This window comes from Canis lupus, chromosome 10 (genome assembly GCF_003254725.2).
Source record: "Canis lupus dingo isolate Sandy chromosome 10, ASM325472v2, whole genome shotgun sequence".
In the NCBI taxonomy this organism is placed as follows: domain Eukaryota; kingdom Metazoa; phylum Chordata; class Mammalia; order Carnivora; family Canidae; genus Canis; species Canis lupus.
The window spans coordinates 23,123,621-23,135,282 of record NC_064252.1 but is presented as its reverse complement, the minus strand read 5'-3'; the positions used below and the strand labels follow the sequence as shown (position 1 = coordinate 23,135,282).

General features: G+C 56.3%; 1 protein-coding gene across 1 annotated transcript; it reads right to left on the bottom strand.

The window, feature by feature from the left end:
* Window positions 1-1,723: 1,723 nt before the first annotated feature.
* On the bottom strand, window positions 1,724-11,215 carry MCAT (malonyl-CoA-acyl carrier protein transacylase). The gene is made up of 4 exons (XM_025457339.3): window positions 10,755-11,215; window positions 9,778-9,865; window positions 6,218-6,435; window positions 1,724-3,032 (listed from the first exon to the last, which is right to left on the bottom strand). Exons 1-4 carry the CDS (start codon window positions 11,181-11,183, stop codon window positions 2,613-2,615), a joined length of 1,155 nt encoding a protein of 384 aa, XP_025313124.1. The 5' UTR covers window positions 11,184-11,215; the 3' UTR covers window positions 1,724-2,612.
* Window positions 11,216-11,662: the final 447 nt, after the last annotated feature.

The window sequence follows — 11,662 nt, the reverse complement described above, 5'->3', positions numbered from 1 at the left end:
AAGTAAGGGGCTTGACCAGAGGGGCAGTGGGATCCTCTGACCGTCACCGTTGGCCAGTCCAGCCGCATGGGGCAGTAAGATGCTGAGGCCCACGGGGAGGGGTCACAGTCAAACCCAGTCTGGCTGGTCCACGTGGCAACTTGCACAAGTTGCGGACAGATGCTTAAGCAACAGCGATACCAGAAATCTTGACTGTCCGACCCCAGAAAGGAAAGACTAGAGGCCCATCCCTCCCAGGAAGGGGGCAGGGGTGACGCGGTCACCTCCACATGAGGCCCCCATCTCCTGCGGCTCCTCTGCAGCAGGTCCCAGGGGCAGTGCCTGGACACAGCCCCTATCCCCTGGGGTGGAGGCTGCTGGAAACAGCGAAGCGCCTTCCCAGAGGAGGCAACAAGGCTGCCAGGGCACAAGGGGCCCTATCGCCTTTGCGGTTTCAGAGGCTTTTGATCAAGGCCCTTGGGCCAGTCAAGATTTTTAGGAATGAAGAGGCAAGATCTGTTCTCTTAGGAAGAAGGTGCCCAGGGAGATCCGTTTCTGCCAGGCAGGGAAGCAGCACCCCATTCCAGGCGGACTGAGGGAGGCGAGCTGCTGGAGAGAAACAGGCCCAGGGCCTCCACTGGCACGGGACCCAAATGTGGTGGAAGGTGGGACTCCTGCCTCCAGCACCGTGGGAGCAATGGCGTGGGCTACTTTCCTCAGGGGGCAGGAACTAGCCCAGACCTGCCAAGGAGCAGGATGTAGGATCCACCACCACCCTTAAGGCCCACACCCCAGACCCTGGGCTCCCCATAACTCCCCTCAGCACCCTATGCCTCTGTCACTCATCCCAACTCAGTCTGCAGGGGCAGGAGGAGGCCCCATCCACCTTGGCCCGGGCTCCCAGGGCTCCTGCACCCCTGGGTTCCCCAAACTAGGAAGCCCCTGCAGTGCAGGCAGAGACGTGGCCAGCTTTCTGGAACCTTCCTTAGGACAGCACCCTATGTCCCTCAATTGCTGTGCCTTCGAGTAGGGATGGGCCTGAGAGCGCCATCCTGGGCCCTGAGGTAAAGGGCTGTGCCCATAGAAGCAGCAAGGCCTGCCACGTGGGAACTCCCCCTCCACTGCCTCTGCAGCTCCCTTACGTGGGACCGTGGACCATGCTCCTTCGAGCTGAGGGTGGCCCCGTGATACCATCCAGCCTGCAGCACGGCGAGAACGGAAGCCCAGACTGGGGAGCCCGGCCAGTCTCCTCTCAGAGCTTCCTGCTACTACAGCGCTCGGAGAAGGGGGTTCAGACAGGATCCACACTCTAAAGATACTAGCAAGGTTCTTTGTGAATGTTTGAGAACTTCTACAAGAGATTTTGAAGAGATCCTTATTTCGTCACTGAACTCCAAAGAACCCTCCATGTCAGGCCGTGGTGAAGATCGGGTTCCATGGCCCTATGTGCAGGGGCTCGGCCGGGGCGGCGGACACACGGGGGCCTGTCAGGGGGTCACAACGCCTGAAGAGCTACCTGCACGGAGTGGCCAGGAGCCAGGGCGGCTGCCCGCACCGTGTGTGTAACAGGTCTGCCCAGAGGCCAACGGGGCCCCTGTTGAGAGACACCATGGAATTAAAAATGAGGAAGCTCCCCAGGATTTGACAGGAGTCTACACAACAGCCACATTTACGGACAGATGCAGAGATTCCGTACTGTGAGGTTTTCCCACGATTGCGGATTAATGACAAAACCCCGAGAAGCTTAGAATTACTCGTTTTTAGTATCAGGGCAGGAGCGGCATCCACAGAGAACCTGCGCTTTGCTCCCAGTGTGGAGCTGGCTGAGAAGCTCTGAGGGCAGCCTGTGCCACAGCAGGTCCCGGGCACACGGGAGACAGTCCGCGATCACCGTCTGAGGGGATGCCAGGGGCGTGGGGAGACCAAGCGCCCAGCCTCCCCAAACCCTTCCCGCCTTGCTCGGGACCCTCTTCCCCAGCAGAGGGTAGAGGCCACTCACAGGCATACAGCAGGCACACTCAACACTGTTGGGAAATAAACAAATGTGGGACCGGGTCTCCCACCTGTTGAGTGTTGGGGTGGACAGAACGGCCGCCAAGGCCAATTGTGTCTTAAAGCCCCTTGCGTTCAGTGACCATGGGGCTAAGATTCTGGCCGTGGGTGTGCACAGGCCAGCGGGGCAGTGGAGGAGCTGCTCTGGCTCTGGCCTGCCTCATGGCCACACCAGGGCGTGATAGGCGTTGGGCTGAGCCTTCCCAGGCCCTGGAACATGCCCGCCCGCCAGGTGCCTTCAGCCCCTTACAGAGCAGCCACCTGAGACCAGAGCTGGGGGAGGCGGAGCAGGTCCTCACCAAGACTTCTGGCAGCAGGGCTGCTGCCCGAGCCTCGGAACATGCCTGGGGGAGGCGGGGGCGAGTGGGAGAGCCGGACCTGGTCCAGTAAAAGAAATCCTCTCAAAAAAAAAAAAAAAAAAGAAATCCTCTCAGTGCCTTTCAAGTGGCCGTCAAAGCACTTTGCACACAGAGCCTCCCAATCACCTCGGAGAAAGCGGCCCAGGCCCAGAGCAGCACCCCCTGGGCCCCCCGCCCCTCCCCCGGCACCGCAGACTCCTTCGGCCTGCTCTGGGGCCTGCTCTAGGCCCCGCCATCGTCGTCCGCCAGCACTTCCACGTTCTGGTAGGACTTCCAGGCCTGCAGGTTGCAGCTCTTCAGGATGGCTCCCAGCTGCTTCCCAGGTCCGACTTCAAAAGTCTTGGGGAACTCGACGCCCTTCTTCCTCTCGTATATGGCATGCATCGTCTGCTCCCACTTCACCGGGGAGACCACCTGCTGCACCAGCAACTTCTGGATGTGTTTTGGATGCATGTATCTCTTCCCATCGACGTTTGAGTGGACGGAAACCAGAGGCTTCTTGACACCAACCGACTTTAGGACTTGGGTCAGGGGCTCCAAGGCTGGCTCCATGAGGCGCGTATGGAACCCACCGCTGACGGGCAGCATCTTGGTGCGCCTGAAGTGATACTTAGAGGAATTCTTCTGGAGGAACTGCAGCGCCTGGGAGAAGAAGAAAGAAGTTTAAGCCAAGGACATCTTAGGGGAGGCACCACACGGCGAGGCGGCCACCACTGGCACCAGCTCGGTCCTGTGGATAGAAGACGCTCTGACCCATCTGCCTGTTTCATCCTGCAAAGAGCCGCGAGGACTGGCTCACTTCACCTCTTTGTTCCAGAACACATCAGTTGTGTACTCAGCGGCCCCGAAGTCCTCCCCTGGGGCTATGACCATTCCTACCCCCCAGCTGGGCAGGTGGCTAGAGAGAGATGGAGGCCGGGAAGCCTGGTCCACCCCAGCGCCTCATGCAGCAGCCCGGGCGCCTGGGGCAAACCACTCAACCTCTGAACTCTTGTCATCCACAAAGTGGGCACAACTTCAGCTGCTTCACGAGGTTGCTGGGACGCGGTCAGGCAGGAGGTGTAAAGGTCGGATAAAGGAGAACATGCTACCTAGTCTTCAATTATAGGCCCGTTTTCTTACTGCTTCATAACCCTCAAGATAAGAACTCAAGAGACTCCAGGCGTCATTTCTATCAGAACCCCCTCGTCTTGACTTCTCGAGAAGTCAAGAGCTCTGTCCCTGAAGCCAAAACCCTTCCCCTGAAGGGCGTCTCAGCCTAGAAAGGGCCTCCCAGCTAACAGGCTCCACCTCAGAGCTGTTTGCAAATAACATAATTTGCAAATATTTTAAAAATAGTAGACATTTTCAGAGACCATATGGCCTCAGGACACAGCCAGGCCTGCCCCCCTGCCAGCCCTCCACCAGCTCTGCCCGAGGGCTTCCCCTGCACTACATGGTCTGTCTGCCTGTCTCTGGCCCCGTCTCTGGCCCGCCACCATCTACAGCCACGCAGAGGCTGAGCCTGCTGTTCCCTGGAAGATGGAGGGTGAGCTTAGGTCCCAGCAGTTGCATGACCTTGGACGAGCCTGTCTCCCTCTGTCTCACCTCTGGGCCTCGGTTCCCTCATCTATAAAAGGCGGACAACAGTTAACTCAGGCTATGGAGGAGAACTCCGCCTGGCGCACAGGCACTACATGAGGGTCAGCAATGACCTCATATGCCGAGCCCAGCCACGTACACTAAAAGACCTGTAACCTGGGACGCCTGGGTGGACCAGTGGGTGAGCGTCTGCCTTTGGCTCAGGGTCTGACCCTGGGGTTCTAGGATCAAGTCCTGCATCGGGGTCCCCGCAGGGAGCCTGCTCCTCTCTCTGCATGTGTCTCTGCATCTATCTCTCTCTGTCTCTCATGAATAAATAAAATCTTTAAAAAGTGATAAAATAAAAAGTCTGTAATAGGTTAGCTATTTGTGTCCCCAAAGGGTAGGAAGGATTCCTACTTTTGGTCAGATGGCACCTGTCGCCCATCTCTGTGGCCCGTCCCTGCAGGTGGACAGATCCACCTGGGCATCACCAATGCAGCCTGTGGCTCACCACGTCTTACCATCCTGAGCCGAGTCTGTCGGCGTCCCACACAGGCTGCTGCTGGCCCGAGCGCTGGTGAAAGCGAAGTGGAGCAGAGCTCAGCATAGGGAAGCAAAGTGTGACGGCAGTGTGACCCACTCCTGTGGGAAGCACAGAGGGGTCTGGGCCGCCTGTCACTGCAGCAGAGTCCAGCCTGTCCTGACGCTTCACGTCATTACCCTACCACTTCCCTCCATCCCCATCTCACTGAGGGGCACCCAGGAGCCCCTCTGATCACAGGCCTTTCAGACCCTCCCCACCATGACTGGACTGTCTGGTCAGCGGCACCTGCATGGGTGGCTACTCGGTGGCACTTCCAGCATCATTTCAGCATCTCAGAGTCAGTTTTCGTCCCAGGCTGGGGCCACAGGAGCCCAGCCAACAGCTTCAGGGTGTGGGAGGCTGGCCCTCAGCCCAGGCTCTGGTTTAGCAGAGGCCAAGGGGTTTATGTCACATCAGCTGTTGCAAAGGGACTGTCCTGCTCCGGGAAGGCCGTGCCCTCACCTGAGCTCTTTGCCTTGGCACTTCCAACTGCACCAGAAGGCTAACCCCCCTGGGAATCCCAGCAGTTGTCATCCTGCGTACCTGTCTGGGAGCTGTGTGGGGAGATGCCTGCCCTGGTTTGGGGCCCCTCCCCACTCACTTCTGGGCTGTTCCAAGGCTGTTAATGGGAACGAGCAACCAGCAATACGATCAACACAGGGCCACTGTCACTGATCTTCCTATCTTCTCAGAACTGTCACAGGAGAGACTCACTGGTTCAAGGGAGATTCACACAGACCCCTGGCATACTGTCAAGGCCTCACAGGGGATGATAGACTGAGAGCAGCTGAGTGGAGACAGAAGGTTCTAGAATGAGACAGGCCAGGCCTCCAGGCCACCTCCACATCTCTAAGCACTGGCCTCTCACTCTTCCTCAGCTTCCTTGTGTGTAAAACGGGACTCCTTTCTGGGGAGCACAGGCTGGCTGCAAGGCCTAGGTGACATGAGCTGTGCAGACGCTGGCCCTGCACCAGCAGCCCCTCAGGCGAGACCCTGCGTGGACCCGCTTGGCACTCCAGGGCCGCGGCCTCGGTACAGACCTGCCCTCTTCCATTGGCCGCTCACTGTCTCTCCGCTGGGGATGTCCTCTTCCTGGCGGACTTACTTCCAAGCACCACTCTTGGTGCTGCATCCTCAGGCCTTCTGGCAGCCAGCCCAACCCTTACTGTGCCCCCAAACCCATGGTCCCTGTTCCCAGCTTATCAGACCATGTGCCCTCAGTGCTGGTTACAGAGGAGCTGCTTTAGAAACATCTAGGGAAGCAGTGAATGGAAGGAAGGACAGAAGGAAAGGGGTAAAAACAGACACTTAAGAAAAGGCACAGTGGGGTGGGAAAACCTAGCAGGAATGGCTTCTCCTCTTGCTAAAGAGGATCAGATCAGAGGTTGTGAGAACCCCAGAATTTACTACAGGAAGGCCCTGGGGATCATCTGGCCCAACACCTTTACCTTCAAGAGGGCGAGGGGATTTGCCCAGGGTCCTTGTCTATGCAACGTGGAGTGAGACCGGATCCTGGCCTCCTGCCACCCCACCCCTCCCACCCCTGCTCAAATACTTCCTCCAAAGATCACGGCTTGGCAGAGCACCCATCACCCCCTCCCCTCCCCCGAGTGTGGGTGGGACAATTCAACCCTCCCTACCGCCCTGGTTGTCTCGGAAGGCTATTCCCATTGGCACCAACCTCCAGGTGTCCTGAGATCACCCTGCAATCAGGAAAGAGGTAGTTGGCCACCTCACACACGGGGTCCGCTATGCCCAAAGTCTTGCAGTGCTCCTGGGCTTCCAAACAGGCGAAGCTGAACTTGGACTGGGGCTTGCCGAGGACAGACAGCATCCCGCTGGGGACAGCTTCCGAGGCTGCCTGCATGGCCTCTGCTCGGATTTTCACCGCATACAGACCTATCCAGAGAGAAGCGCATTTGGAAAAATCAGGGCACGGAACAAAGGAGGGAAGCCTGGAGCTGAAAGACAAAGCCCAAGCTCTGCGCTGTACGCTGGAGACGCGGACACTGGTGTTTGTCACCAGTCCACAAGGCCACGGTTCTTCCGTTCTTCGCATCTCCATCTAGCACATGGGGATGGCGCCACCATCCTGAGAAAGGGGGCGCTGTCCTTGGCGCTCTACACACGAAACCGTGGAGCTCCCAGCTTTAAAGCCGGCTTGATAGAGGCTGGTGGTTCTGTCGCAATCGCGAAGCCTGTGCACGTGTGGGGAGGGGTGCTCGCTACTGACATCTGGTGGTAGAGGTCAGGGATGCTGCTCCACATCCCACAATGCACAGCTCCACCCAAAACAAGTTACTACCTGGTCCAAAATGTCAACAGTGCTGCAGTTGAGAAACCCTGAGGCAGGGAGCAGGGTGCCAAGGAGCAGACCTTGAGCCATACTGTTTTGGGCAAGTCATGACCTTTCGGGTCAAATTTTCAGTTAATAAAATGAGGATAATATCTAATCTACCTAGATTGTTGTAAAAACTGGGAATCAGTTTCAGTAACATAGGATTCTCATAAATCAAGTTTTACTGCCCCTACTTGGAGCTGTAGAAGCTGACACTGCCAAGGCAGATGAACGGAAATGCAGAGCTCCTGGCTCAGTGCAGCTCAAGTGTTAGGTGAAAAGCCTGGGCTGTGCCCGGGGAAGGTGGTTCCAGTGACCGTGACATAAGAATGGCCTGTAATGACTGGACATCTGTCATCCTGGTCCTGGGTCCTCTCCCTGGGGGAGGGGATGAGTGGACTGAGGACAAGTTAAGGGGCCGTCCAGGGTTTCCTGGGACCACAGGGAAGGTCTGAGGAGCACACCCTGCACCCTTCCTAATACATCTTCCTTCACTCTGCATGTCCATACAGTTGTACTGGACTGTGGGGCCCTCACCCAGGTAGGGAGCAAACTTTGGAGCAAATCCACTGAGAGCCTGAGGTAGGAAGTAGCAAAGAACACAGGGGAAAAGTGGAGAGGGCACGTGAAGTCTTCCCGTGCAGGCGTTAACTATGCAAAATGTCAAGTGAAAAAACACAGGATATACATCTGCTATAACTGCAAATTATGTGCACAGAAAACTCTATGTATATAAAAGTTTTACTAGGAGGTGTGAATATGCAGCATTTTTTAGTTGTTTCCTTACCAGTGCTATAATACTGTTTTCCAAAACCCTGAAGTAAAAGTCATAAAATAGAATGAGTTTTGGGGATCCCTGGGTGGCGCAGTGGTTTGGCGCCTGCCTTTGGCCCAGGGTGCGATCCTGGAGACCCGGGATCGAATCCCACATCAGGCTCCTGGGGCATGGAGCCTGCTTCTCCCTCTGCCTATGTCTCTGCCTCTCTCTTTCTCTCTCTGTGACTATCATAAAATAAATTTAAAAAAAATAGAATGAGTTTTAAGTCTATGGCTCAGTGGTACTTGTTGTATTTATAATATGCATCCTCCAGCTCATTCTAGTTTCAAAACTTTCCATCCCTCCATAAAATACCCCATATCCATGAAGGAACCACTCCCCATTTCTCCTTTCCTCTGCCCCCATAATCTCTAATCTGTTGTCTCTGTGGATTTGCATATTCTGGACATTTCATATAAAAGGGATTGCTTCTTTCACTGAGCATGCTTTTGAGGCTCATCCATGTTGTAGCATGTATCAGCACTTTATTCCTTATTATGGCTGAAGAATATTCCATTGCATGGACAGAGTGCAATTTGCTTACCAACTCATCTGATGAGGGACATTTGGATTGTTTCCATCTTTGGGCTATTTTGAATAATGTTGTTATGAACTTTTGTGTGCAGGTTTTTTTTGTATCAACATATGTTTTCATTTTTTAGGTATATACCTGCAGACAGAACCACTGGGCCATATGGTAATTCTATGTGTAACTTCTTGTGGAACCATTAAACTGGTTTCCACAGTGGCTGCACCATTTTACATTCTCGCCAGCCGTGTCTGAGGGTCCTATTTTTTCACATTCTTGCCAACACTTACTAATTTAAAATTTTTTATTATTATTATATATTTTTAAAAATATTTGAGAGAGAGAGAGAGAGAGAGCCTGAACAGGGGGAATGGCAGAGGGAGGAGAGACTCCCACTGAGCAGGGAGCCCTGTGATGCAGGACTTGATCCCAAGACCCTGGGACCATGACCTAAGCCGAAGGCAGATGCTTAACTGACAGAGCCACTCAGGTGCCCCATTATATATTTAGCTGAAGCCATCCTATTGGGAATCAAGTGGTACCTCAGTGTGGTTTTGTTTTGTTTTGTTTTTTAAGATTTTTAATTTATTTATTCAGAGAGAGAGAGAGGCAGAGAGAGAAGCAGGCTCCATGCAGGGAGCCTGACGTGGGACTCGATCCCCGTCTCCAGGATCACACCCCGGGCTGCAGGCAGCACTAAACCGCTGCGCCACCGGGGCTGCCACACAGTGTGGTTTTGATTTGCACATCCCTAAGGATTAGTGATATTGAACATCTTTTCACATGCCTGTTGGCCATCTGTACATCTTCTTCTTTGTTTTTTTTTAATTTTTTTTAAATTTATTTATTCATGATAGTCACACAGAGAGAGAGAGAGAGAGAGGTAGAGACACAGGCAGAGGGAGAAGCAGGCTCCATGCACCGGGAGCCTGATGTGGGATACGATCCCGGGTCTCCAGGATCGCGCCCTGGGCCAAAGGCAGGTGCCAAACTGCTGCGCCACCCAGGGATCCCCATCTGTACATCTTCTTTAGAGAAAGGTCTGTTCACATCCTTTGCCCATATTTAACTATAAGCAAAACAGTTTAACTGGTTTCACTAAGGAGCAAACATCTTGAGCGAAACTGATATGCTCAAGATCAAACATTCATTTACTTTTTCATTCCGTGACCATCTGCAGGCCTTTGATAGGGTCACAGGCACTGGTGATGTGGGAGTGGACTGAGGCACCCAGGACAGTGTGGGAGACAGGCAAGCAGAGTTCAGGAGATTACAAAAAGAAAGAAAATCTCCAATGAACCCATCAGGCTTTAAAGGGAATAAAAACAAACAAACAAAAAAAAAAACCAAAGCCAAACAAACAAACAAAAAAGAACAACAACAACAAAAAAGGGAATCAAGGTGAAGTCTGGTCTTCAGGTTCCAATGTCATTCTCATCCATGTGCTCCCTTCTCTATCACCCAAGTGGCTCCAAGAATTATTTTTGAGTGTCCTTGGTCCCCAGTGAGCCCAGCAAGAGAACACCCTGGCACAAAACCAAACCCCTTCCTGTGTACCTTCAGTAAATTCCATGGCTCCAGCAAACACTAGGGCTGCAAATTCTCCCACACTGAATCCGGCAGCAGCAACACAGTTCTCAATAACCTGTGGTGACAGATGTGGGACATGAGACCAAGTTCTTTAGGGGATGGGTGGGGTGTTCGGTCCCAGGTTCTGCACGTGAGAGCTGACAGGGTGTTCAGAGGCTCAAGGAACCAGGAGCCACTGGCCTGGAGCTCTGGCTAGAAGAGGACACACAGCAGGGCCTGGGAGGCTCAGTCGGTTGGGTCTGCCTTTGGCTCAGGTCATGATCTCGGGGTCCTGAGATGGAGCCCGGTGACAGGGTCCCTGCTCAGCAGGGCATCTGCTTCTTCCTCTCCTCCTCCCCCTGCCACTCCTGCTCTGTGTCTCTCAAATAAATATATATAAAATTTTGGGGCAGTCCGGGTGGCTCAGCGGTTTAGCGCTGCTTTGGCCCAGGGCATGATCCTGGGGACCCGGGATCGAGTCCCGCATCGGGCTCCCTGCAGGGAGCCTGCTTCTCCCTCTGCCTGTGTCCCTGCCTCTGTCTCTCTCTGTGTGTCTGTCATGAATAAATAAATAAAATCTTTAAAAGAATTAAATAAAAATGAATGACCTTTAAAAAATAAGCCAAATCAGGGCACCCGCGTGGCTCAGTTGTGGAGCGTCTGCCTTTGGCTCAGGGCGTGATCCCGGGGTCTTGGGATCGAGTCCTGCAGGGGCTCTCCGCGGGGTGCCTGCTTCTCCCTCTCTCATGAATGAATGAAATCTCTAAAAATAATATAAATCAAAGCTGAGCCCAGCCCTGGGCTGCCAAGCCCCTCCCCCGACACGCAGGCTTCATAGCGCCGCATCCCCACCGCCCCGCCGCCACCCCCGCACAGTGCGAACCGCGAGGCCTCCCCGAGGCGATGCACCTGGAGCCCCCGGCCCCGCCCATCCCGCCCGCGGGCCGCGGGCCGTCGGGCCTCACCGCGGGCTGCAGGTGCTGCAGCTTCTCCACGGCGGCCAGCGAGGCCACGAAGACGGCGGGCTGGCAGTGCGCGGTGCGGTCCAGGGCCTCCTGCGGCCCGTGCAGGCTCAGCTCCAGCAGGTCGTAGCCCAGCACGCTGCGGGCGGCGGCGTAGAGCTCGCGGGCGCGCGGGAAGCGGAGCAGCCCCCGGCCCATGCCCACCAGCTGGCTGCCCTGGCCCGGGAAGAGCAGCACCGAGCACTGGCCCGGCGGCCGCCGCGCCTCCGCCGCCCGCGGCCTTTCCTCCGCGACCGTGGCGTCTCGCAGCAGCTCCGCCACGTCCACGGCGCGCGGCGGGGGCCGCGGGAGGTCCGAGGCGCCGCGGCGGCAGCCCGCGCCCCAGCCCCGAGCCCACGCGGCCCGCGCGGCCCGCGCGCCCCGCAGGCTCATGGTGAGGCCGCCGCCGGCCGCGCGTTACCCGGGCGACCGAGGCGCAGGGCGCGGCCCCTCACGCATTTCCCGCCGGGCGGGCCGCCCCCGGGCGCGGGGAGAAAGGTTCCGCGGGGACGGGTTCCGCCCGGGCTCCGGGAGCTCGCGCGCCTGCGCGGCGGGGCCGGGAGTGACCCCGGCGCCTGCGGAGCCCCGCGGCCGCTAGCCCGCGACCTTGGTGACCCAGCGGCGACGCAGTGTAGACGTCGCTGTGCCTCGCGGGTGCGGGGGCTTGGGACGCCCCCACGTGGTTTCTGTTTGATTTCTCAGCCCAGGCGCGGTGCAGGGAGCAACAGTCGTGCCTCCAAACCAGACAGGCAGGCGCGCAGAAGCGTCCGATCGCTATCAGCTCCCTTGACGGGATCAGAGCCTTGGATGCGTTTCAGACCTTGGCTTGTTGGATTCCTCACGACCGCGCTGTCACGGCCAGGGGCTGCTAC